The following is a 27,274-nucleotide window of genomic DNA, read 5'->3' on the forward strand; positions in this document are numbered from 1 at the left end:
TTGGAGGAAATGTTACTTCTGGCGCAGTCGCTTGCGTTCCGCAGCACAGGAGGGAGCTGTTCGCCCGCAGTGTCACTGGGCGCTGCTTTGCAGCGACTGTGTGCGTGCGAGCGAGCGAGCGAGTGGACTCGGGAAGTATCAGTGAGAGCTCCAGGTAGATTGGAGCCTGGCGGACGCTCCGCTCCTCGGAACGGGTGGGAATCCGAGGTCACCGCCGGGAGTGGCACTTGCAGTGAGGCAGTGGAGACTTGTAAGGCTGGGCGTCCAATCTTGGTGTTAAAATACCGATCGGAGTATCAAGAAGTCAGTGGTCCCGCCGGCCGGACCAAACCTGCTCCAAACTTCGCCGGAGTCCGGCTGGACGGATCGCTTCTGGCAGTTCAGAGCAGGGGTGATTCCGATCCCCCTCCCCCGGGGGAGCACGCCTAGTTCCCGAGGCGACGACCGCTCGCCCCCTTCCCCGGTGCTTGGCGACCAGAAGTGAAGTGCCGCTGGCGGGACGAGGCGCGGCGGAACCCGGACACACACACACACACGCGGGTGTTGCCGAGCGGTGATGGGCAGGTCCCTGCACTGAGCCTGTGGCTGCCGCGACAAGTCGGTGGCCCGGAATGCTTCGCATCTCGCTCTGAAAGCACCGCTGCAGCCAGGGCTGAGTCCCCTTCCGAGCCTCACTGCGGTCACTTCGTCTCCGCTTGGAGTCCCGAGGATGCGGCGCTGGGTGCTGGCGCTCTGTGGGCTCTGGACCGCCTCCGTCACCGCACACCTGGAGCAGCCGAGGGAGCGAGGTCCCGCGGCGTCAGGCTCTTCGCCTCGGCGGCGAGACGGCTCCGGTGTGGCTCCGGCACTCGGGCTTCGGACCTGCTGCCCGGCTGAGCCGTCCGTGCTGGTGCAGGGCAGGGACGGCGCCGGGTATCGGTGGGAGCCGTCCGAGGCTCGGCGCCGGCACTCAGCCGGGGAGTCTCCGGGGCACCGAGACTCTGGTGGAAAGTTTGGTCGCGGGAGATCTCCCTTGGAGGAAATCCGAACCGATGGGATGAGCCGTTCCCGTGCAGTGGGTGGGCTGCTGCCCGAGACCACCAGTGGGAGGTTGAAACGGGGGACGGACGGGATTGAAAGCAACGGCCAAGCAAGAGGCAGGAGTGGTCGAGGGGCTCGCAACTCCACGCGACTGTCCGAGCCGCAGGAGCTCTTGAACAGGACGGCGGGTGGCTCCGGCAACACCTCCCTCGGCGGGACCTCGGTGGAGGCGCGGGCGGTGCTAGCGCTCCAGGGACCAGGCAAGAGGCGCCAGCTGAAGAACCCTTTCTACCCTGTGACCGAGGATTCGTACGGAGCCTACGCCGTCATGTGTCTCTCCATTGTCATCTTCGTGATCGGCATCATGGCGAACTTGTCCATCATGTGCATTGTTTGCCACAATTATTACATGAGGAGTATCTCCAACTCCCTGTTGGCCAATTTGGCTTTCTGGGACTTCCTCGTCATCTTTTTCTGTCTGCCTCTGGTTATATTTCATGAGCTGACTAAAAAGTGGCTGCTTGGAGATTTTTCCTGCAAGGTGATCCCTTATCTTGAGGTGAGGAAAAAAAAATCATTGCAGAATCTTGCACTTACATTGGAACTGCCTACCCACCTGAGACAGAGAGAGAGATTGCACAGAACATTGGAGTTACAAGTGATTTGGGGAGGCTGGAAAAACAGCTTGATTTTCTGTTGGGAAGGGTGCAGAAAATACCATAAGGATGTTGCCAGGAATTGAAGCCTTGAGTTGGAGAGATTGGAGTCTGGGGGTGACCTGATAGGAGAATATAAAGTCATAGTGCCAGTCTTTTCCCCAGGGTATGAGAGGGCAAAGACCGAAATGACCTGAGGTGCAACTTCACACCAAGATGATGGGGGAACAAGTTGCTGAAAGAGTCAGTAAATGTAAGAGCAATTAGATTACAGGTATATCCTGCTTTACGAACAATCGCTTCACACAAATTTGCTTTCACAAAGAAACCTGTGTTCGATCCGAAAGAAATTTAAATGGGTTTTCACTGTTACAAAAATAGCCTTCAGTAGTAGTGATTGGGTCTTCACTTTATGCCATTTTGGCTTACGAAAGGTTTCAGAGGAATGTTCTACTGTCGTTAAAAGGGCTATACCTGTATTTAGGAGACAGGGACATGTGATGATAAGAGGGATATGGGCAAAATGCAGACAAATGGAACAAGCTGTGGTGGATAACTTGGGCGGCATGGGCAAGAGTTGGGCTGAAGCAACTATTTCTGGGTTGTGTGCTCCTCTAACACGAAACGGGTCCTTTAGCCCACCATGTCTGTGCCAATCACTTCTGCACTGCCATAACCCCTTTTCTTTACCCCACATACTCCCACCACTATAAATCTGCTTAATAATCTACTCACTGATATGCAGTTTTTTGGGATATGGGAGGAAACCAAAGCATTCAGGGAGGAACCAGGCTATCATTTAGGGAGAATGTGCAAACTTCACATCGAGAGCTCAGAAAGTCAGGATTGAATCTGGGGGGGGGGGGGGGTCACTGGACTGAGAGGCACCCTTTGTACAAGCTGTTTGACAATAGCCCCTTTCACACATGCAAGTGGTCCCTGGAAGTAATAGCCAATCGGCCTTTAAAGTTTCTAGCGTGAAAGCAAAATCAGCTCAACGCCGCTCGGTGTCAGATGACGTCATCTCACGCTGGGGATTGACGGCCTCGACGCCTGGTAGAGTCCCTGACGTTGGCAGATGTCATATGCCAGCATTGCAATCATTCAAGTGTGAAATGGGAAATTGCATTGTGGGATTGAAATGTGAGTCCAGGAACGTGAAGAAAAAGGATTAAAATAAAGGTTTAAACTTTGCAGTGAGAAAGTTGCATTGGGAGCGAGAGAGAGAGGAAATAAATAATAAAACAATAGTGGACGATTTTTAAACAGCGTGGCAGTGTTGGTAGACCTGTAGTGAACAATTTATAAAGACCATGGGAAAAGCTCCCAATTTTCCCATGCCATATAAATTGTGCACTATAGTGCTACCAATTTTCACAAGCTGTTAAAAATTGTTCACTATTGCCACTTATTGCTAGCACTTTCCCACAGTCCCTTATAAAGGTTTATATAGGTCAACACAACAACAGGGGCGGAAGGGCTCATACTGTGGTGTACATAAAGCTTAATTATGTTATTAATAAGCATGGTTAATGTTCAAATATAAGATCATAAAACATTGATCAGGATCTAGGGCAGGTCCACCATCGCTCGATGCATCATGACATCACCAGTAGACGGTAGAACAGTCCTAACCCCGGGGATAGCTCTTTGCAAGTATGAAAGCATTCAGTGTCCCAATTAGGAGTGGTGAAGAGTGAAAAGCCAAACCCCCATTCCTATCCCAGGATACTGAATGGCCAATTTAGTGGGATGGAAGTGTAAAAGGGGCTAATGTCATCTAAGGTCTAAATATACTATTTTTGGAATATGGGACCCCTTACTCAGAAAGTATTGGCTGCATCAATTTGCCTGCCTTCTATTCAGAAAATGGAAGTGGGTTGGCTTCAGGGCTGGATTAAGGCCAACTTATGCCCAAAGCCCCACCCATTAATGGTTCCCCCGCGACCTTTCCATTGTCTAACTGACAAGACTCAATAATAGATTAAAAATTTAATTTTCTTCCTGGCCAGATCCCACAACTATATTAAATATAACCTGGATATATATGTTTTTTTTTTCATTTATTGTGGGGGCCCCTTTTTTTTGTGGGACATTCATCTTCTCTCTTGGGAGTTGATCAGGGTCCATCTTCTATAAGGTACCAATGGTGTAAAGCAACCATTCTCAACCTTTTTGGCTCTGGCACCCTTATGAGTCTGCTCAAAATTTAGAGGGGCCCCTTCCCTGTGAAACACCAGCTTTGTTTTTTTTTCTGTGTCATTCTCTCCTACCAACTACATAAAATATACTGATGTTACGTGAGGTGAAAAGTAAATACTTAAATGTACTGTGGTTCCAGTTGAGAATGGCTGATGAAAAGCATCAACTGCTTTATGGCAACACACAAGTTGTATCATATTCTGGTTTTTGCAGAATTCAAATTGCTGGAGCACATGTTTAAATTAAGACTAATGAATAGTGAAACAGTCTTCTGTCCACTGAACCCATACCAATTATCAAGCACCCATGAACACTAATCTTACATCAATTCCATTTTATTCCCATCAATTCCTGCAGATTCTTCCACTCATCTATACACCAGGGGCAATTTACAGTGGCCAATTAATTTACCAATCCACTTATCTCGGATGTGGAAGGAAACCACAGCACCCAGGGAAAATGTTGAAGGTCACAGGGAAAGCAGGCAAACGCCACACCAACAGGATCAGAGGTCAGGGTCGAATCTGGGTCACTGCAACTATGGGGCAGCAGTTCCACCATCTGCATCACTGCAGAGATGATGGAAATGTTTCCTCTCTCCCACTTCTGACCAAGGGTCTTCCACCCTTTCTCTTGGTACAGACACTACCTGGCCCTTTCATGTAGATTAACTGACCTAAAGCATAGAAGTGCAAATACACGGCATCATTCGGTTCGTCAGTGAAAAAGACAGTTTACTGCTCGAGGAGCTTATTATTGATGTTTGAATAATATTGTATAGTTTCATCATCAAAAAGCATAATATACCGTCTAAAGTTATCATCTTGCTTCATCTAAGTTTCCTGGGTGAAGGCAAAGCAGAGAAAATTTGTAAGTCAGCAAGATAGATTTCAAAGAGTATGCAATAGCAACATTTTGGAGTCTCACCTGTACTTTATTTATCAAAATGCAGATTCTTGTGCAGAGTTGCAGATTGCATTTGACAGGCTGATTTACATTTTAAACAAAACAATTCAAGCATAAAGAGCTTGTCTATGCTGATTGATCATGTTAAATAAGTCCATAAAACACAACAGAATTAATTACACGACCTTCTGGTAGTAATGGGGCATGGCAGGAGGATTCCAGCCAATTGTTGACTAAATGAGGCAGTATTTCATCGAGATGAAACAATTAAAAACATTGAAGCAATCTAATCTCAGTGATATTGAGGTGTGAAAGTTGAATGCAATATCTTACAACCACATCAGAAAATGTCTCTTTCAAACTTTGTATTTCAACTTTAACTGCTGCCTGATAATTAGCCACTGTTAGAATGACATACAATATTATTTTCTCATCCTGGATACTTAAAAATTATGAATTATCAATCAAATACAGTTTTTTTTTCCTTTATTTCTTCATACCGAGGGATGAGATGAGGTGTGTAGTTTATAAATTATTACAGAAGCGCTCAGATAATTCCCAATCCCATTTTTCAGAAATCCCAATATTCCAGCATCCAGTGACTGGCCTAGTTTCCTATACTTCCTTTAAGCTTACCATATAGGATCACTGAGGCTCCTTGTCAATGTACTGACACAAAAAAAACCAGAAAAATAAACTATTAGGGGTTTTAAACATGTAGGCAAGTAATGGCACAATCAAAAAATTGGCTGTTACATGGGCAGTCTAAAAAGGAAAGTGCAGGAATTTTTAGTCATTTATCCTGCAGGACCCTTACAACTTTTCAGGGGAAGCCTGTAGTCTAAATCACACCGCAAAACTCACCTCATGAATTCAACGTCCAGCTGATGACGCAGGCCACGTTGCTCCATGTAAAAGCACGGGAATGTAAGAGGTGCAGTTAAACGATCACAAGGTGAGAAATTATGTTAACTTACATTAAATTATTCACATATTTTTCCAACGTTGCTGTCTAAAAACGCTCATGAAGTCATAAGGAGGAAGCTACAAGTGGATAAAGATAGGTTAAGTGAATAGGTAAGGACCTAGCAATGGGTAAAATACCAGAATTCAGGTATATAGAATTGTCCATAAAATAAAAGGCATATTATCTCAATGGTAAGTAATCGCAAATCTCCAAAATACACAGTGAACTGGGTGTCTATATGCAGGTACAGCAGATAATTAGGAAAACTAACCTTGCTATTGTCCATTGACATGGGAAATTAAACACAGTTTGGAGGTTGTGCTGTATTTATAAAGGGCAATGGTGAGAACTCATCTGTGTATGGTATTGGTCTCCTTATTTAGGGAAAGTTGTTAATACAGTGGGAATCTTTTTATTGAAAGTTTTGTTGCCTACAACCTGGAAGGTGGGGTGGATGATGAAATTGGATGAAAAAGTAAAGGTTGTCTGATGAAGAAAGATGAGACAGACTGCTTTTATCAGTTGGAATTTAGAAGAGAGAGTTGGAGGGGTTTTGGCACAGTGATGTGTAAAAGAAGTTTCTTATGCAGGAATCAAAGATGAAGGTTTGCTTATTTTTAAAAAAAAAGGATCATCCATGTATGCCAGATAGATGTACGGCAAATTCTTTCTCTCAGACATGCTTGGGTCTTTGGAACTCTACCTCAAAGGCCAGCAGGCGCATCCTTTGAATACTTTTAAAGTGGAGGTGGATGAATTCTACAAAAAAGATGGGGATGTGGATTTCAGGTTCCAAGCAAACAGCCACAACCTCATGATATGGTAGAGCAGCTCAAGGAGCTGAGCGACTCTGGTCCTAATTCATGTGTTGTGTGTGCATTCAGAGAATGATGAAAATGAAATATTGCCCCACTCGGTGTTTTTCTAAGAGTTCCGATGTTGTCAGTATGTCATTTTTCACCTTTATTTCAGTAATATTTTGTCAATTAATGGTAGCGCAAGGTTACTGACAGCACCATTGAAGTGTTCACCATTGAACGACAGATCATTTGTCAGAAATGATCATTACCTCACAAAAGACGAAGTCCAATGGGAAATAAAAAGAATGCACAGATGCTAGAATTCGCAGATAAAAGCGGAAAATAGTGGAAACTCTCGGCAGGTCAGGTAGCATCTAGAATTGGAAACGGAACACTGGTGGAACAAGCAGGCTTGAAGAACAACATCTGGCCTTCCATCTGGGCACATTTACTGCCTTCCAGACAATCTCGAATTCTGTAACTTTGGATGGCTCACTTTTTCTGCCTGTATCAGGCCATTTCTGCCCATTGTAATTTTGACTCCGTTTCTCTTTTTATCAGTGTAGTCTGACCTGCTGGACATACTCTTGCTCTTAGCATCACATAGTGCAGGCAGAGAAGCAGAAGTTTTCTTTCTGAAACGTTGTCATTTGGTCTCAACCTATTAGAGATATTCCATTTAATCTCTCCTTCCCTCCCCCACCTTGTTCTCTACTGTCACTAACTTGTTTTTATCTCCCTCTATTCATGGTGGTTTTGAATGCATTTCCACCCTGTGGTTGCAGTTTATTTTAAAAGAGCCATTATTATGATTCATTGAACAAGCAGGATTATCATTAGCCATTCTGGCACAAGGCATGTGATTGGAGTCTGTGATACCTTTTAGCCACATAACCGCATGGTGATTATCTTGCAATACCACAGAAATCTCACTTCAGAAGCATTCCACTGAATGTAAAGAACTTTCTGGCATTTTGAAAGGGACATGGAATGCATTATGTGATTGCAAGTGTTCACTTTGCAAGTAATATCCTAACAGTGCAAGTAATATCTGCACACCTCAGCTGTAGGTTACTTTCTGTTGGTAGAGCAGCCAGATATGAGGAAGCCCATTATTCCATTGCTAGTCATCCCCCACAGTGGGTCATAAATTAAGGCATTTTGGCATCAAATTTTATTCTCAGCAGCAAAAAAAATTACTAAAACAGTTCCAGATTTAATTTTCTCCAATATGCACCCAATCTTGACATTTTAAAAAATGGTCATCTGTGTTTATTTTGTTTTGATTACTTTTTTATCAACCGACTTCCTTCTATACTGAAGCTGATTGCAATCTTTCCTTACAATAGCGCATGAAATGTCATAGAATACTGCACTAAAATGTTTGCATTATGATTTACTCCTTGGACAACAGGTCACTTTTTTTCTAATGGTTGCGATGAAATATTTTTATAGCACATTGTTCAAAATTGTACTTTTAGAGACTAGCTTGTAGATTATTAAGCCTCAGCAAATAGCAGACATGCTTCAGTTTTACATTGATCTTTAGAACATAGAGCATTACACAGGAGAGTACGGGCCCCTCAGCCCACGATGTTGTCCCACCCTATCTTCTTTCTTTGGCTTGGCTTCGCGGACGAAGATTTATGGAGGGGGGTAAATGTCCACGTCAGCTGCAGGCTCGTTTGTGGCTGACAAGTCCGATGCGGGACAGGCAGACACGGTTGCAGCGGTTGCAGGGGAAAATTGGTGGGTTGGGGTTGGGTGTACCCTATATTTTTCTTCCATCCATGTCTAAAAGTCTCTTAAATGTTACTTGGCCTGAAAATTTAATACATTCTTCTCCATAAATGCTAAGTATTTTCAACTCTTATTTTGAAATTCCAGCATCCACAGTATTTTGATCTTTGATCGTCAGACTAAGACCATCATCCATTAGCACTTTAAAATTGCTTTGCTAAAGCGAAAGACATTTATAAACAAGCATTAAGAAAATCAAAGGAATAAAGCATTATATTTTGCCATATATTAATCCTCAAATGTAGCTAAATGCTACACTGGATTAGACATGCAATAAATTACAAACAGCTGGCTCACTCTCATTGACAGCGGATTTCTGTTCCTGAATTCATTAGCCAGTGGTTAAAGCGCAAGGACAGGAACATGTGGATAGATGAAGACAAAAGCAGAAACCCCTCCGCTGTTGTCTGGATGCACAATCAGAGACCGATTCCTCAGGTGAATCATTGAAGAAGTCCAGTGTGCCTGTGCATTGAGACCTGGGTGTGCATTACTTCTTTCTGGAGAGGAAGCAGAAATATTTGAAAGGGATGTGGAGGTCAAAATTATTAAATATGAAAATACAATAAATGCTCTCAATGAAAATATGAGCTTCAAAAAATAGTTTTCATATTTGGAGTAACATGGTGAAGGGTGGTAGAAAAATGTTGAAAGATAAAGTATATAATCAGTCTTTAATGAGTTTTGCATCTTAATGGCTCTCTATATTATAATCACAAAACATAACGTGTGTAAAATTTCTCTTAGCAATCATTTTGTGAGTCTGGTAATCATCTGAATGGTTTGTCAATTTCTGCTCTTCAAGAGACACTTTTAAGTATGACGCAAGGTTGGGAATTTCTGGTTATTTATATTCTGGAAGGGGAATATGATCTCAATTCAAATGATACGTTGTAAAGTATAACTTCCACATTTGATATGAGACAGTGTATTATAAAAGGAATGGATACAGCTGTTTAAACTCCTCTCATCCTGGTTTGACCGTGACTTCTGGGAGTGAACGTGTGGTGTTTGCAGTTCTGCATATGATCGTACTGCTCCCCTCCCATCTACTAAATATGTCCAGGTTGGCAGACTAATTGGATGCTGTAAAGTGCTGTAATGTGTGTGGGTCAGTGGCAGAAATTGGGGAGAGTTGATGGGAATATGGAGAGAATAAGATGGGTTTGAAGTCAATGTGCACAGAAGTCTTAGGTAGGGCAAATTGTTTTCCTGTGACCAAGGTATGTGCGCGCTGAATGCTTGTAAACTTGAAATTGTTTCAAGATCATTTTGGCACAGCCTATCTCTCGTGGCTAATTAAACTGTATTGGCATGTTTTAATATACAACTCCGATTATCCAAAATCTTTCAGGTAAATTAGGATATCTGAAACAATCAGACATCCTCAGTTATCCAAATTTTTTTTGGAGACAAACTGACGTCACAGGTCTAAAAAAAAATGTTGGAATTTTGGAAAAACCTCTGGGTAGAATTTCAAGGTTTTGGTGCTGGATTTATCTTATTTTGTTTGGGTTTTTTTTGGTGAGAATTAAACATTATTTCATGCTTTAAAAGCCTTCCCTTGTTTGTTGTTGTTTAAACACTGTTACAAGTGATTTGCTGTTGCTACTGGGCTGTTTTAAAAAAATGACCAGTTCTCCTAAAAAGCCGCTTATCTGAAATGGGCCCAATCCCGACCATTTTGGATAATCAGAGTTGACCTGCAATACAAGGATTGTTTAACCGACTAACTTGTTAACAGAAACAGTTAGTTAGATTATTTTCAATAAGTATAATTATTAATTACTACGTTATTTTAGGCAACTAACCTTTTGTGCACACATCAATTTCCTTTGTGATCTGTTTGCAAAACGTGTGTGCATGTGCACACGCACACAGCTTAGAGGGAATAGTGTTTGGGAGGGGTTAATATAAAAATGGGTGCTCAATGGATGCTATGGACTCATTGGGCTGAAGGGCCTGTTTTCCTATCACTCCATGACTCTTCTCTCAAGCGTCATGGATTTTTGGAATTCTTTACCTCTGAGAGTTGCTGATTCTAAATCATTCATTATGTTCAAGGTTGACAGGTTTGAGAACTATAACAACATCACAAATTATGGGGATTGGTCAGCAAAGTGGTGTTAGTAGGTGATTTTAACTTTCCACATATTGACTGGAACTCCCATACCGTAAAGAGGCTGGGCGACAGAGTTTGTCAAATGTGTTCAGGAAAGTTTTCTAAATCAATATATCAAGGTACCAATTATAGAGAGTGTAATACTTGATCTCCTATTGGGAAGCGACACAGGGCAGGTGACCCAAGTATGTGTAGGGAAACACTTCGGGTCCAGTGATCATGATGCCATTAGTTTCAAGATAATTATGGAGAAAGATAGGTCTGGGCCTCAGGTTGAGATTCTAAATTGGAAGAAGGCTTATATTGAGGAAATGAGAAAGGATCTAGCAAACATGAATGGGATAGGTTGTTTCTGGCAAGGATATTCGCTGTAAGTGGAAGGCCTTCAATGGCTCAATTTTGAGAGTACCGAATTTGTATGTTTTGAGGATTAATGGCAAAGTTAATAGGCATCAGGAACCTTGGTTTTCCAGGGATATTGGGGATCCGGTTAGGAAGAAGAGAGAGGTGTATACCAAGTATAGGCAACATGGATCAAATGAGGTACTTAAGGAGTATAAAAAAATGCAGAGTGAAATCAGATGGGCTAAAAAGAAGACATGAGGTTGCTTCAGCAGACAATCTAAGGGAAAGTCCTGAGGGCTTCTACAGGTATATTAAGAGCAACAGGATGGTAAGGGAAAAAAGTGGTCCTCTTGAACTTCAAATCAAGTTTATTATCATCTGATTGTAAATGTACAACCCGATGAAACAGTGTTCTCTGGTCCTTGGTGCAAAACACACACACACACACACACACACACACACACACACACACACACACACACACACACAACACACTTGCAGGACAAGTATTTCATCTATACAAATAAATAAATAGATGTTTCATGAATATGACAGTTTCAGATGTGTAAAGAGTTCGTTTAGTCATTCAGCATTCTCACTGCCCATGGGAAGAAGCTGTTCCTCAGCCTGGAGGTGCTGGCTCTGATCCTCCTGTATCTCTTTCCTGATGGGAGCAGCTGAAAGATACTGTGAGCAGGGTAGAAGGGGTCCTCAATGATTTTGTCTGCCCTCTTCAGACAACAATCCCGGTAGATCACATCGATGGTGGGAGAGGGAGACCTGGAAAGATCAGGGTGGTTGGCTATGTATGGAGCCAGAAGAGATCATAAATGTTTTTGTTTTGCATCTGTATTTACTCAGAAAACTGACAAAGAGTCTTGGGAAGGGAGGCAAACAAGTAGTGATGGCATGGAACCCATACAGATTAAAGAGGAGGAGATGCTCGCTGTTTCTAAAGCAAATGTGTGGATAAATTCCCAGGGCCTGACAAGGACCTTGATGGAAACTAGTGTAGAAATTTAGGACTCTGGCAATTATATTTAAAATGTCCATAGCCGCGGGTAAGGCGCCAGAGGATTGGTGGGTAGTTCATGTTATTCTGCGGTTCTAAAAAAGCTCCAGAAATAATCCAGGAAATTATAGACCAATGAGCCTGATGTCAGAAGTAGGTAAATTATTGGAATGTGTTCTAAGAGATAGAATATATAAGTATTTTGATAGCCAGGGACTGATTAGGGTTAGTCAGCATAGCTTTGTGCGTGGTAGGATGTGTTTAACAAATCTTACAGTTTTTCAAGATGTCAGGAAAGTTGAAGGAAAAGCTGTGGATTTTGCCCTTCTGCACTTTGGTAAGACCTTTGGCAAGGTCACACATGGGAGATTGGACAAGAAATTCAGTTGCTTGGCATTCATGGTGAAGTAATAAACTAAATTTGACACTGTCTTTATGGGAAAATCCAGAGCATGGTAGTGGATGATGGCCTCTCTGTCTGGAGGCCTGTGACTGTCGGTGAACCTCAGGATCGGTGCTGTGTCCACCATTGTTTTTCATCCATGTTATTGATCTAGCTCAGGGGTGGGCAACTTTTTTTTAAACTCACATTCCACTTTAAGTATTCCCTATGCCATATATCTGTATATATCTGTGATGAGTAAGGGACTGCTTAAGGTGGTATGTGAGTGGAAAGAAAAAGTTTGAAAAACACTGCTTTAATCGTACCTAATTGACTCATTATGTGCACGGTTTCAAAGGAAATGGGCCAATATTTTTCTCAAGCAAAATATTTCAGTAACAATTGGGTCTAGAGCAGTGATTCTCAACCTTCCCTTCCCATTCACATACCACCTTAAGCAATCCTTTACCAATCTCGGAGCACTGATGGCAGAGGGAATACATAAGGTGGAATGTGAGTGTTTAAAAAGATTGCCCACTCTCGATCTAGATAATAATGTGCTATATTGGATGAGCAAGTTTGGAGATTAGAAAGATTGGAGGTGTGCTGGACAGCGAGGAAGGCTTTCAAAGCTTGCAATGGGATCTGGGCCAGCTGGAAAAAATGGCTAGCAAAGTGGCAGATGGAACTTAATGCAGACAGATGTGAGGTGTTGCATTTTGGAAGAACAAGCCATACACAGCAAATGGTAGGGCTCTGCGAGAGCAGTAGAACAGAGATATCTGGGAATATAGATACATAATTCCCTGGAAGTGGTGTCACAATTAGATAGGGTCAGAAAGAGAGCTTTTGGCACCTTGGCCTTCAAAAATCAGAATATTGAGAATAGGAGTTGGGATGTTATGGTGTTGTTTTATATGACATTGGAGAGGCCAAATTTGGAATATTATATGCAGTTTTGGTCACCTAAGTATAGGAAATATATCAATAAGTTTGAAATAGTGCAGAGAAGATTCACTAGGTTGTTGCTGAGGCTTGTAAAACTGAGTTACAGGGAAAGGTTAAACAAGTTAGGACTTTATTCCCTGAAAGGTTGAAGCATGAAGGAAGATTTGCAAAATAATGAGGGGTATAGATAGAGTAAATGAAAGTAGGCTTTTTCCACTGAGCTTAGGTGAGATAAAAACCAGAGGACATGGGTTAAGGGTGAAAGGGAAGGTACTTAACAAACAATAGGGGGAATTTCTTTACACATAGAGTGGTGGGAGTGTGGAACAAGATGCCAGCTGAAGTGATGAATGCAAGCTCAATTTTGGACAGGTACATGGATGCGAGGCTTATGGAGGGATATGGAGTGGGTGCAAGTCTGTGGAACTAGGCAAAATAATCGTTCAGCATGTACTAGAGGGAATGAAGGACCTTTTTCTGTGCTGCAATGTTCTGTGGTTTGAAGACCAAAGATTGAAGTCTTTGACCTGAAACATTAACTCATTCTTTTTCCACAGGTGTTGCTTAATCTGCTGAGAGTTTCCGATGTGTAATGTTCATTGGGTAGAGTACAGTAAACAGGGAGGTTCTCTGGATCATCCTAAATTATTATGGATGCCTAAGGAACTTCATAAAAATTATTCAGCTGTTCCATGATGGAATGACAGGACAGGTCCTCTGCAGTGGTGATATGTCAGCTGCATAATGGGGTAGTTGATGGTTGGTGTGAACTTAGTGGCCTTTGTTTTTGATCTCTCTCTATGCCTCCTCAAGTCCATCTGCTCCTTCTTCCTCATTCACCCAAATATTATGAATACCTTTCACATCCTTCCCACCACCTACTTTCCACCCAGTTATGATTTTCTGGAAAAAAAATTATGGTCAAAATAAGAAATAACACAAAGATGAAATAATACTTTGTGCCAGTATAGTTTAATTGCTATTTCTAATGGGGTCGTGCTGTCCAAAGTCTGGAGGAGGGAATGTACATCAGGTACCGATTGGACGGTTCTCTCTTTGACCTTTGCAGCTTGAATGCACAAGCGAAGTGCCTCTATGCAGTCATTCAATAAACCCTTTTTGCTGATAACTGTGCATTCTTGGCGCACAAAGATAGTGATCTAGAGTTAATGCTGAACAAATTTTCAGACGCTGTTATATTCTTTGACGTGGCCATCAGCCCATAAGTACTTTATCTATTCGTGCCAAACCCCAACACCTTAGAACCAAAAATTACTGTTGATGACACCCAAGTGACAAATGTAAACAGCTTCAAATACTTGGGAAGCCATCATCTCAAGTGTTGGGTCTTAGGGCAAAGAAATTGATTTTAGGATCAGAAGGCCAGCCAGGCTCTAGGGAGGCTGTGTACCAGAGTGTTCAATCAACATAATGTCTACTTCTCCGCAAAGCTGAAAGTCGACAGAGCTGTGGTCATCCCTTCTCTCCTATATGGATGTGAAACCTGGACTCTGTACTGATGTTACATCAAACAATGGGAGAAATTCCACATGTGCACCATCTGTTCCCTCCTGGGCATCTATTGGCAAGACCATGTCTCCAACCTGGAGGTCTTGGGTCGTGCAAAGTCCAACAGCATTGAGTCCCTCATCATCAGAGCCCAGTTGCGGTGGGTGAGACACATCATCAGAATGGACAACCACCATATGTCTCGCCAACTGCTTTATAGTGAACTGAAGACCGAAAGGAGACCTCAACGTTGTCCATGCAAGCGCTATAAAGATTCTGTGAAGGAAACCCTACACTACTGTGGCATTCAGATAAGAGAACTAAAAGCTGCGGCTGCTGACAGGTACCATTGGTGAGCCCCGTACGATGAAGCCTGCGCCAGTTTTGAAGATAGACACTGCCAAAATCTGGTGGTAGGCCATTTACGGCATCGCAGAGCAGCAGCCACGGTTATTACAACAACGGACCTCCAGTGCACCCATTGTGCTAGACTTTGCGCTTCTAGACTTGGACGGCAGTGTCATATAGTTCACAGATGAACTACACAACAATGTGTGAGCTTGCAGGCGCCTCAGATTGAAGAGACTGCCATCCGTGCAGTACCGGATGTAAACAGCGTCTTCATTGTTGGGGTCTTTCATGGCTTGGTTCAGCATCATGCTGAAGAAGATTGAAAAGAGGGTTGGTGCGAGAACACAGCCTTGCTTCACGCCATTGTTAATGGAGAAGGGTTCAGAGAGCTCATTGCTGTATCTGACCCGACCTTGTTGGTTTTCGTGCAGTTGGATAATCATGTTGAGGAACTTTGGGGGACATCCGATGCGCTCTAGTATTTGCCAAAGCCCTTTCCTGCTCACGGTGTCGAAGGCTTTGGTGAGGTCAACAAAGGTGATGTAGAGTCCTTTGTTTTGTTCTCTGCACTTTTCTTGGAGCTGTCTGAGGGCAAAGACCATGTCAGTGGTTCCTCTGTTTGCGCGAAAGCCGCACTGTGATTCTGGGAGAATATTCTCGGCGACACTAGGTATTATTCTATTTAGTAGAATCCTAGCGAAGATTTTGCCTGCATTGGAGAGCAACGTGATTCCCCTGTAGTTTGAGCAGTCTGATTTCTCGCCTTTGTTTTTGTACAGGGTGATGATGGTGGCATCACGAAGATCCTGAGGCAGTTTACCTTGGTACCAACAAAGCTTGAAAAACTCATGCAGTTTGGCATGCAGAGTTTTGCCGCCAGCCTTCCAGACTTCTGGGGGGATTCCATCCATACCTGCTGCTTTGCCACTTTTCAGTTGTTCGATTGCCTTTTATGTCTCATCCAGGGTGGGAACCTCATCCAGCTCTAGCCTTAGGGGCTGTTGAGGGAGCTGGAGCAGGGCGGAATCTTGGACTGAGCGGTTGGCACTGAAAAGAGATTGGTTGAGGATGGAGATCTTGTCGCTGAGGAGGATTTTGCCGTCTGAGCTGCGCAGCGGGCTTTGGACTTGGGGTGAGGGGCCGTACACAGCCTTTAGAGCCTCGTAGAAACCCCTGAAGTCGCCAATGTCCGCGCTGAGCTGTGTTCGTTTGGCGAGGCTAGTCCACCACTCATTTTGGATCTCCCGAAGTTTGCGCTGAAGATGGCTGCATGCGCGACGGAAGGCTTGTTTCTTCTCTGGGCAGGACGGCTTTGTAAGGTGAGCCTGGTGGGCAGCTCGCTTCTTTGCCAGCAGCTCCTGGATTTCCTGGCTGTTTTCGTCAAACCAGTCCTTGTTTTTCCTGGAGGAGAAGCCCAGTACCTCTTCAGTGGATTGCAGTATGGTAGTCTTCAACTGATCCCAGAGGGTTTCAGGGGACGGGTCCGTGAGGCGGGTTGCAACGTCGAGCTTTGCTTTGAGGTTTGAGGTTGCTCACACCAAGACACAAGAGAAACTTGTCCGTGAACTACTCTTTGCAGATGATGCCGCTTTAGTTGCCCATTCAGAGCCAGCTCTTCAGCGCTTGACGTCCTGCTTTGCGGAAACTGCCAAAATGTTTGGCCTGGAAGTCAGCCTGAAGAAAACTGAGGTCCTCCATCAGCCAGCTCCCCACCATGACTACCAGCCCCCCCACATCTCCATCGGGCACACAAAACTCAAAATGGTCAACCAGTTTACCTATCTCGGCTGTACCATTTCATCAGATGCAAGGATCGACAATGAGATAGACAACAGACTCGCCAAGGCAAATAGCGCCTTTGGAAGACTACACAAAAGAGTCTGGAAAAACAACCAACTGAAAAACCTCACAAAGATAAGCGTATACAGAGCCGTTGTCATACCCACACTCCTGTTCGGCTCCGAATCATGGGTCCTCTACCGGCACCACCTACGGCTCCTAGAACGCTTCCACCAGCGTTGTCTCCGCTCCATCCTCAACATCCATTGGAGCGCTTACACCCCTAACGTCGAAGTACTCGAGATGGCAGAGGTCGACAGCATCGAGTCCACGCTGCTGAAGATCCAGCTGCGCTGGATGGGTCACGTCTCCAGAATGGAGGACCATCGCCTTCCCAAGATCGTATTATATGGCGAGCTCTCCACTGGCCACCGTGACAGAGGTGCACCAAAGAAAAGGTACAAGGACTGCCTAAAGAAATCTCTTGGTGCCTGCCACATTGACCACCGCCAGTGGGCTGATAACGCCTCAAACCGTGCATCTTGGCGCCTCACAGTTTGGCGGGCAGCAACCTCCTTTGAAGAAGACCGCAGAGCCCACCTCACTGACAAAAGGCAAAGGAGGAAAAACCCAACACCCAACCCCAACCAACCAATTTTCCCTTGCAACCGCTGCAATCGTGTCTGCCTGTCCCGCATCGGACTTGTCAGCCACAAACGAGCCTGCAGCTGACGTGGACGTTTACCCCCTCCATAAATCTTCGTCCGCGAAGCCAAGCCAAAGAAGAAGAAGACACAACAATGTGTCTTCAAATTGCAGGAAGACCAATAGAATAGATAGGGTAGAGTATCCTCCTTTCAAGAAAATATTGGCAGGACCATTCAATGTAATATTTGTAATTTATTCATGGGGTACCACTATTATTTATTCAACCCCTGTAGTGTGTCTATTGTATCTGATACTTTAAAATATTTGCCAGCACGAACATTTCAGTTTAACTGGATGAAGTGAGAAACATGTGCCTCTACTTTCTGTCATTATGGCAGCCTTGTTCTAAAACTGGAATTTTTAAACGTGGAACATCGTTATCAGCAACACTGAAATTTCTGCTGAAGGAAATATTGTCATTCAGGAACAAATCTGATTGAAATCAGGGCCATTCTTTCCTGATCATTGTTGAAGAATCTTCATTTGTGCATGTGCTCAACTAACAAGCTTGGTGAGGGATGGATAGTTAAGGTTGAGAAGGATCAATTTAATTCCATTTAGTCTGGTTTACCAACATCCAGTTGCTCCAATTCTCAGAAGAAAGCAAAATAAAAGAATTATTGATTTGAATATATGTATCCAAATGTGCTTGATTAAAGAGGCTTCCCCTTTTACCCTTCTCCCCCTTTCTGCCACCCACACCTCTCCTCCCCCGTATTTCCTCTTCCACTGTTTCCATCCGACTATCATCCCTGCCTCATATGGTTCCTTCTGTTTCTGTCCTTGAGCAGCTGTCTCATCCCTGAGTAACTCTTGGTTGGCATAGCAGTTAGAGAGAGCATGGTTGCCACTACGTCTTTACAGCATCAGTGATTGGGGCCAGGATTCGAATCCCGCACTGTCTGTAAAGAGTTGGTGTTCTCCCCTTGTCTGCATGGTCTTTTCCCACTGTTTGAAACGTACCGAGGGTGGAGGTTAACTGGGTGTCAATTGGGCAGCATGGACTCATGGCCCAAAATGGCCTGTTACTGTGCTGATTGTCTAAATTTTAAAAAGTATTATATCCCCTTTCTCACCCAATTCCCTACCGATTCTCATCCCCCCCTCCCCCACCCCAGTCTTATCCCCCTCCACCCCCATCTCTCCTGTGTGAGTGATCAAGTTTGAGGAGAATAGTGGACAATAAAAGCTATAAGATTATAGAAGGATGAATGTGAATGGGTAGTTGATGGTTGGTGTGAACTTAGTGGCCCATGTTTTTGATCTCTCTCTATGCCTCTTCAAGTCCATCTGGTCCTTCTTCCTCATTCACCCAAATATTATGAATATCTTTCACATCCTTCCCACCACCTACTTTCCACCAGTTACGATTTTCTGGAAAAAAAATTATGGTCAAAGGTAAGAGAAAATAACACAAAGATGAAATAATATTTTGTGCTAGTATAGTTTAATTGTGATGGTAATATGAATATGGATCTATGTGTGCCCATCTGAATAAAGTGTGTACATGCACTTCAGCAGGGATGTGTACACCCCTGACAAATGCACCCAACTAGGCTTGGAGATATTTGCAGATTTGAACATAGACCTATCTGCACACCTGGACACCAAACGATTGTTGTGCACACCAGGACAGGGACCCTGTGCAGTGCTGAACAGAGACTTGTGTATGCACACCTGAACCTGAGTCAGTGTGCATGCACCTAAACACGGGCCTGTATACTTTGATCAACAGCTGTGTGTGCATATCGGAATACCCAGAACATGGACATCTCAACATGGACCTTTGTGTGGGCATGCTAAAGATGGATTTTTAGAGTCAGTAAAAGTGCTGGAGAAGCTTAGCAGGTCAAACAGTGTCCTTTATGTAGCAAAGGTAAAAATACATAACCGACGTTTAGGGCTTGACTCTTCATTAAATTATGAGTAAATGCCCGTAGGCATCAGAACAAAAGAGTGCGGGGGGGGGGGGGATGGAGGGGGTGGCAAAGGCAGGAGATGATAGGTGGAAAAAGGAGGGAGCAATAAGGGGGAGGAGAAGGATGGCTGGGTGGATGGAGGACTGGAAGGACAGGAGAGGGGGAGGGGAGAGAAAAGGTGAGCAGGTTTAATGAAAATCAATGTTTATGCTGGAGAGTGCCCTTTAACCTCCAGTTAGCATGTGTGCGCACGCACCAGATGTCAGGAATTGCACACACATGCTTGGGTTAAGATTGTAAAGGCACCAACTGGAGAGTCTGCCTTGGAAGATCTCAGGAAGAAGCATTTCAAAAGTTGCAATTGACAGAGAGTTTGAGTTGCTGGAAATGTTCTCTTTGCAAATGGAATGGTCAAAGGTGAATTTAAAGGATATAGTCAAACTCAGAATGATTATGCTACTAATGGTAGTAGTAGTGTTAGTGACATAAGGCCTCAAATTTTTGGTGATTGGTGAAAGAACAAGTAGTGACACGAGGAGACATTACATGGGAAATTGTTACTGTGTGTTATATACACATTGTAAAGGGGTTGTGGAAGCTCTTCCAAGAATAACCTTGGTTTTTGAGGGATACAGGAGAGAGGCTCAAAACAGGTAGAGGCAAACATAGAGCAAATGAGGTTCTTGAGGAGCATAAAAAATGCAAGAAAACCTCAAGAAAGGAACCAGGAAGGTAAAAAGAAAAGTCATGAGGTTGCTTTGGCAGACAACATGAAGGAAAATCCTAAAAGATTTCTACAGGTATATTAAGAGAAAAAGGATAGTAAGGGACAAAATTGATCTCCTTGAAGATCAGAGTGGTCAGCTTTGTATGGAGCCAAAAGAAATGGGGGAACCTTAATATTTTTTTCATCACTATTCATTAAGGAAAAGGGCCATGATCATGGGAAGTAAGGAAAACAAATTTTGAAGTCATAGAACCTATACAGATCAAATAGGAGGAAGTGTCTGCTGTCTTAAAGCAAATAAGGCTGGATAACTCCCCAGGGCCTGACAAGATATTCCCTTGCACCTTGATGGAGGCAAGTATAGAAATTGTAGGGGCTCTGGCAGAGATATTTAAAATGTTCTTACCCATAGGTGTGATGCCGGAAGGTAGTTCACGTTGCTTAAAAAAGGCTCCAAAGGTAACACTGGAAATTATAGAACGGGGAGCTTGATGTTAGCAGTAGGTAAATTATTGGAAGATGTTCTAGGATATCAGATGTACAATTAGTTGGATAGCCAGAAACAGATTAGGATAGTCAACATGATTTTGTGCATGGTAGGTCTTTGAGGAGATTAACAGGAAAGTTGATGAAGGAAAGGCTGTGAATGTTAGGTACATGGTCTTTACTAAGGCCTTTGACAAGGTCCCAAATGGAAGGAAGTAGTGAACTGGATTCAACAATGGCCCAACGAGAGAAGCCAGAGTGTAGTGGAGGATGATTGCTTTTCAAGGCCTGTGACTAGTGGTGTGCCTCAGGGATTGGTGTTGGGACCACTGTTGTTTGTCATCTATATTAATGATTTGGATAATAATGGGGTAAATTGAATTAGTAAATTTGCAGTTGACACTAAGATTGGTGGCATTGTGGACAGCGAAGAAAGTTTTCAAAGCTTGCAAATGGATCTGGACTAGCTGGAAAAATAGGCTGAAAAATGGCAGATGGAATTTAATGCAGACAAGTGTGAGATGTTACATTTTGGAAGGTCAAACCAAGAAAGTAGGTTCAAGCTGAATGGTAGGGCACTGAGGAATGCAGTATAACAGAGGGACCTGGGAATATAGAAACATAATTCCCTGAAAATGTTCCCTGAAAATGGTTGTAAAAAGAACTTTTGGCATATTAGCTTTCATAAATCAAAGTACTGAATATAGGAGTTGGGATGTTATTAGTAAAGATTCTGAAGAGAGAGGCCAAATTTGGAGTATTGTATGCAGTTTTGGTCAACTAACCACAGGAAAGATATCAGTAAGATATAAAAAGTGCAGAGAAGATTTATTAGGATGTTGCCTGGACTTCAGGAACTGAGTTACAGGGAAAGGTTAAACAGATTAGGACTTTACTCCCTGGTGTTTAGAAGAATAAGGAGAGATTTGATAGAGGTATTAAAAATTATGAAGGGGGGATAGACAGAGTAAATGTAGATAGGCTTTTTCCACTCAGGGTAGGTGAGATACAAATGAGAGGACATGGGTTAAGGATGAAAGGGGAAAGGTGTAGGGGGAACGTGAAGGGGATCTTCTTCACACAGAACATGGTGGGGTGTGGAACAAGTTGACAGCTGAGGTGGTGAATGCAGGCTCAATTTTAACATTTAAGAATTTGGACAGGTACATGCGTGGGAGAGGTATGGAATGGGTGCAGGTCAGTGAGACTAGGCAAAAAAAAAATTGGTTCAGCACAGACTAGAAAGGCCAAAGGGGCCTGTTTTTGTTCTGTAATTGGTTCTAAATGAAAATTGGGTAAATCCCTGAAGGGAGAGAACATTCACAAGGCTGTGAAAATTATAATTTCATCATTACAAGACTTTTGAAAGGAGTGAGCATAAATACCATGGCATGAACAGTCTCATATTATACTCCACTGTTTGAGAGGTTCACTTTTAAGTGTGTGGAAGAGCAGCCCGTTTATCTACAGCGCCGTCGATGTTATAAGTCAGTCCCTGTCCAATCAATTAACAAAATAACATGGCTGAGATCAAATGTTTCTCTGAGATGAAATGTTTCTCCCTGAGCATAATTAGTGATTGATATTATTCAAATATTGCTAAATCAAGCTGAATGGAATCAGGAAAAACAAATACAATTTATGTTTACTGGATGATGAATCTCACTTGAGTAGGTTATTGCTGAAAGGTATAAAACGGGACCCCTAACGTTGTTTTCTTCACTACATCTTTGACAGGTTGCTTCCCTTGGAGTCACCACTTTCACTCTGTGCGCACTGTGTATCGACCGGTTCCGAGCAGCCACCAACGTGCAGATGTACTATGAGATGATTGAGAACTGCTCGTCCACAGCAGCCAAGCTGGCCGTGATTTGGGTGGGTGCCATGCTGCTGGCACTTCCTGAGATCGCCCTTCGGCAACTCTTGACGGAGGAGATCACGGCCTCCTCGATCACCGTGGACCGCTGCATCGTGAAGATATCTCCCAAGCTGCCAGACTCCATTTATGTGCTGGCTCTGACATATGACAGCGCCAGGATGTGGTGGTACTTTGGCTGCTACTTCTGCTTGCCTACCCTTTTCACGATTGGGAGCTCTATTGTGACAGCTGGAAAAATAAGGAAGGCAGAGAAGTCCTGCGCCAGAGGGAATAGGCGCCAGATTCAGCTCGAAGGCCAAATGAACTGCACGGTGGTGGCATTGACCATCCTCTATGGTTTTTGCATCATCCCTGAGAACATCTGCAACATTGTGACTGCTTACATGGCCACTGGGGTCTCCCAGCAGACAGTGGACCTCCTTCAGCTCATCAGCCAGTTCCTCCTATTCTTCAAGTCTTGCGTGACTCCAGTGGTCCTCTTCTGCCTCTGCAAGCCCTTCAGCCGTGCCTTCCTGGATTGTTGTTGTTGCTGCTGCGAGGAATGTGGCCCCAAGTCCTCCACTGTGGCCAGTGACGACAATGATAACGAATTTACCACCGAGCTCGAGCTCTCTCCATTCAGCACAATACGGCGGGAGATGTCTACCTACACTTCAGTTGCCACGCACTGCTGAATCTTTGACCTTTGAGTTACGGTTCTGGAACAAGTACCACTTGTTGCCGTGTTTCAATGTCACGTGGGAATAAATGGCAGCACATCCTTCCAATGTGACCCAGGCTTTGCACAGCACCTTTGAAATCGTACATTATCGCGACAAGCACGCTGAGGGGAAGGTGGGACGGGAAGGTCCCAGAGATGAACGGTCACAAGGCTGATAGAGGAGGAGAAACCTGCGGTGGAATTAGAATTTTGGGGACTTCTCTGTCTGTTCAGTGCGAGTTCACAAGCAGTTTCATTCAAAACAAATTGCACTGCAAGGCTGAGTCAAGATCACGTGGTCCCTAATCCCCAGGTTCAACAAAAGCTTAAAGGTGGAGTCTGTGAAGTGTGGCGTGGATCAGGAATTATTTGAACTGGCTAACATGCTGTATTTTGTTGTATTGTAACTGGAGCCAGCTATCATAATCCGTATTGACCATCTGGTTTGTACAATTTAATGTTGGAAGCTGTGTACTTGAGCAGTCTGAGTTCCGGTTGCCCTGATGTTGACAATATATGGTTCCTCTTTTGTGATGTTGGTTTTGTAAACAAGTGGTAAATCAAAAATATAATTTCACTCTGATGCTCCTCCATATGGGCTCTGTAACTACTTGATTTTTAAAAATAAGTTTCCTTGCAAATAAAATCATATGTTAAACCAAACATCATTTATTCAGCATGTTCGTATCAGTGTGTTTCACTGATGTTTTATTTGTTTGACTGAAGCAAATTGGAAATTTAAAAGTTGCCCCGGCAGGCAATGTCAGTAAACAACGAAAGTGACAAGAATGGCAACTTCACGGGCAATGATAATAATGGTACAGGTCGAGTACCCCTTATCCAAAATGCATGGGACCAGAAGTGGAACACCATTTTAAAAATGCACTCATTCGCTCAGACTTAAAGATACATTACAATACAAATATTTACATATGCACAAATGAACTGAAGTAGACATGTACTGAAAAATCTACACTGTTCTCTGATCTGGATTTCTTAACCCTTTTATGTATTATGGGACCATGGGTGAAAAAAAAGTTTTGGATCATTTTGGGTATTCAGATAAGGGGTACTCAACCCGCAGGAATATAACAAGAGCATCAATGTTGGCTACGATGTAATAATTAGCAATAACTGGCAACAACAGCATGGCAATGGCAATAATTATAGCAACAAATTTAGCCACTGAAGCTATTGTCTTCACCTCTGAGGTAACACAGATTCAGAAATCTGGAAAAACAGAAAAGACTGCAGATGCTGGAATCTGGAGTGAGAAGGTATATAATCCGCTGGAGGAACTCAAGGATCGAGCAGCATCAGCGGGAGGAAAAGGATGGTTGTCATTTCGGGTCAGAACTCTGTCAAATCTCCAGTATCTTCAAAGGAACTTCTGTGAGTCCTTCTCTCACTTTTCCCCTCTGTGGTTTCAAAATCCTTACTTTGATTTAAAAAAATACTTGGACATGTTTTAATATATTGACCTTGACGTGATCAAGGGCAATGGGATTTGTTTCCCTGGGCTGGCATTACCAACTATTGAGAGCATTGCATTTGATACTGTTTTGGAAAAAAAACAATTTAATCGTGTTCAATATTTTGAGATGTTCTGATGAAATTGTAAGGGACACATTGCCTCTGGTGGCAGGAGACAAAACTGGAACCAACTGTCAGAAAAAAAGCCAAAGGGGAAATGAGGGGAATGATTTTAGGTGGGTCTTTTTAAAACATTTTATTGTTATTTTACAATACAATTATGAAGTATGGTACAAGATCAGAAAAAAAGTTAAAATAATGATTTCAAGTTCCAAAGCACACTAAAATAGTACATAACAAAAAAGAAACAAGAAAAGATTTTAAAAAAAGAGAAAAAATATCAAAGCCCCCTTCCCCTAAGCAAGGTTGAAGATTAGCATTCATAAAACCAGGTCTTAGAGGAGGACAACACTAAATCTTAAGATTATGGTTGTAGTCCAAGAGCACATGCCATATCATTTGAAATTTAATTTTCTTCCAAGTATGAACGAGACAGAATATCCCTTAACCATTGTGCACATGTAAGTGGAGTATTATCTTTCCATTTAATCAAGATGGACGATGTAGAATTCAATGTCATCAAAACTTTCTAAAGGAAATTGGATGCAAATGTGAAAAGGAAGAAATGATATTAGGCCATGATGAAAGAGATGGGGAGAGAGGATGAGGGTCTTTCAGAATTCTACCGTAGACACGTTGGGCTGAATTCTCTGAGTCCGCACATAGAAAGACATCCTGACACCACAGTGTTCCTGTTAGCAGGGAGGTGTAAAAAGTCGTAAGATCAGCTGTGCGGAAAGCCTGATGAAGTGGGTATGTGATGGTCCTAATTCAGAAACCTGATGATTATATGGTGTGCTGCGAACCTATGATTGCGTCCTGGGTGGAGATCAGAAATGTTGGAGCAGTAACAGGAGGGGCTGAGTGTGTGGGCAGTCTGTATGTACTTGCTTGTGATAACTAGTGAGATCTCACCCACTCCTCCCTGCACACAAGAAACTCTACAAGACAGGCAACAATAGAATTTTTAGATGATGTGATTAGTGCAGGAAATTGACGCTGAGGTAAAAGATCAGCCATGGTCATATTGAATGGCACAGGAAGGGGCCCAAATGCCTCACTCCCACTTGTGTACCAACCAGAGATCACCTCCTACTTCACCCTCCAGCATTTGCCTCTTCACTGTATTAAACCTGGATCATGCCATCAGCTGCTCTGAAATTCCCTTTCTCATCACTACCATCGTCCTCAGCACCTACGTTTTCAGGAGACTCATCACAGGAACAAAAGCAATGACCACCAATAAAAATGAGCATTTCGTTGCAGCTGGGAAGAGGGAATGAACAAATTGATCAAGGGCAAATATCTATCATTCGCCCATTCTGCACACCTTGGTTTTCTCTCATTCACCAGGAAGAAACTGGCACTGGCTGGCAACGCTTTATCCTGAGGCAATTACTTTTATTGTGCAAGTACAAGTTTAAAGAAACAATGTTCCCTTTGTGCATTAAGATTGTCATCACTGAGAGTATACCAGCCTCAAAACTGTTAGACATCTAAACTACCTTCAACGCTGATTGTGGAGCATGGTAGGAACTGTAGGGGTTTGTTTGAGTGCCTTAATATATGCAAATTACTTTGACTACACATAATAGCAGTCTGGCTCTGGACTAGGTTGACGGAGCCATTTATTACCAAAGATGTCCCAGTCTAATTCTGGATCTTTGGTCTTAAACATTGCTTCCATAACCACAGTTCCCCTTCCACCCATTTCAACACAACTCACTACGTTGACAATCGGAGAGAGCTAATGATCAGACTGGCTGTTTGCTGATACTCTCTTTGGAATTAATGATAAAAAAAAACACACACAAGTAAAAATAATTCTCAAGGTGAAACATTGAAGATGTTAGAGTTTCATTTTTTTTGTATGTGTACATATTTGTTTTTCTTTGTCTCACTGTCAAGACCAATAGCTGACTGAGCACACCCTGATGCAAGAATACATCCCCAATCTCTGAGTATGTTTCAGAAATACCAATGACAGTTTCAATTAGTTAATCAATGTATAATCATTATTTCTCACTGCATAGTTGTTTGATGGTGATGTATTTCAATTTCATTAGGTCTAATTTCTGTTTCAAAACTCTTGATCTTTGAAGGTTAAGAGCACTTAAGGAAACAGTGATGTTAGCAGAACTAATATTGTTCAACACAGTAGGCTCAATTTGTTCAGATTTGTAATTACAACCTTAGATGCTGCATAAAGCGTGGGATGATGGCATCCTTTCCAAATATGGAGCTGCATAGAAGTCACCATCTAATGTCTATGGTTCTTGTTCCCACGTTGCATTTTCCCACGTTGCATTTTCTCAAGACAGATCTTTCAGGAAATGCTGAGTTTTCAAATTCATGGAGTAAATGCTATAAATTTACTAGAATCCCAACCAATATATATGTTTTATTCTGTGTACCTTTACTTGGTATTTTGATGAACACAGGTGTTTACATCACAATTTGTGT

General features: G+C 43.1%; 2 protein-coding genes across 2 annotated transcripts in view; both read left to right on the forward strand.

The window, feature by feature from the left end:
• Nucleotides 1–27,274, forward strand: part of pot1 (protection of telomeres 1 homolog) — a 299,294-nt gene that overhangs the window by 261,074 nt on the left and 10,946 nt on the right. The gene's annotated exons all lie outside the window — the stretch shown is intronic.
• Nucleotides 40–23,871, forward strand: gpr37a (G protein-coupled receptor 37a). The gene is made up of 2 exons (XM_069903355.1): nucleotides 40–1,579; nucleotides 22,377–23,871. Exons 1-2 carry the CDS (start codon nucleotides 710–712, stop codon nucleotides 23,190–23,192), a joined length of 1,686 nt encoding a protein of 561 aa, XP_069759456.1. The 5' UTR covers nucleotides 40–709; the 3' UTR covers nucleotides 23,193–23,871.

The sequence above is a fragment of the Narcine bancroftii genome, chromosome 11 (assembly GCF_036971445.1).
Source record: "Narcine bancroftii isolate sNarBan1 chromosome 11, sNarBan1.hap1, whole genome shotgun sequence".
Classification (NCBI taxonomy): Eukaryota; Metazoa; Chordata; class Chondrichthyes; order Torpediniformes; family Narcinidae; genus Narcine; species Narcine bancroftii.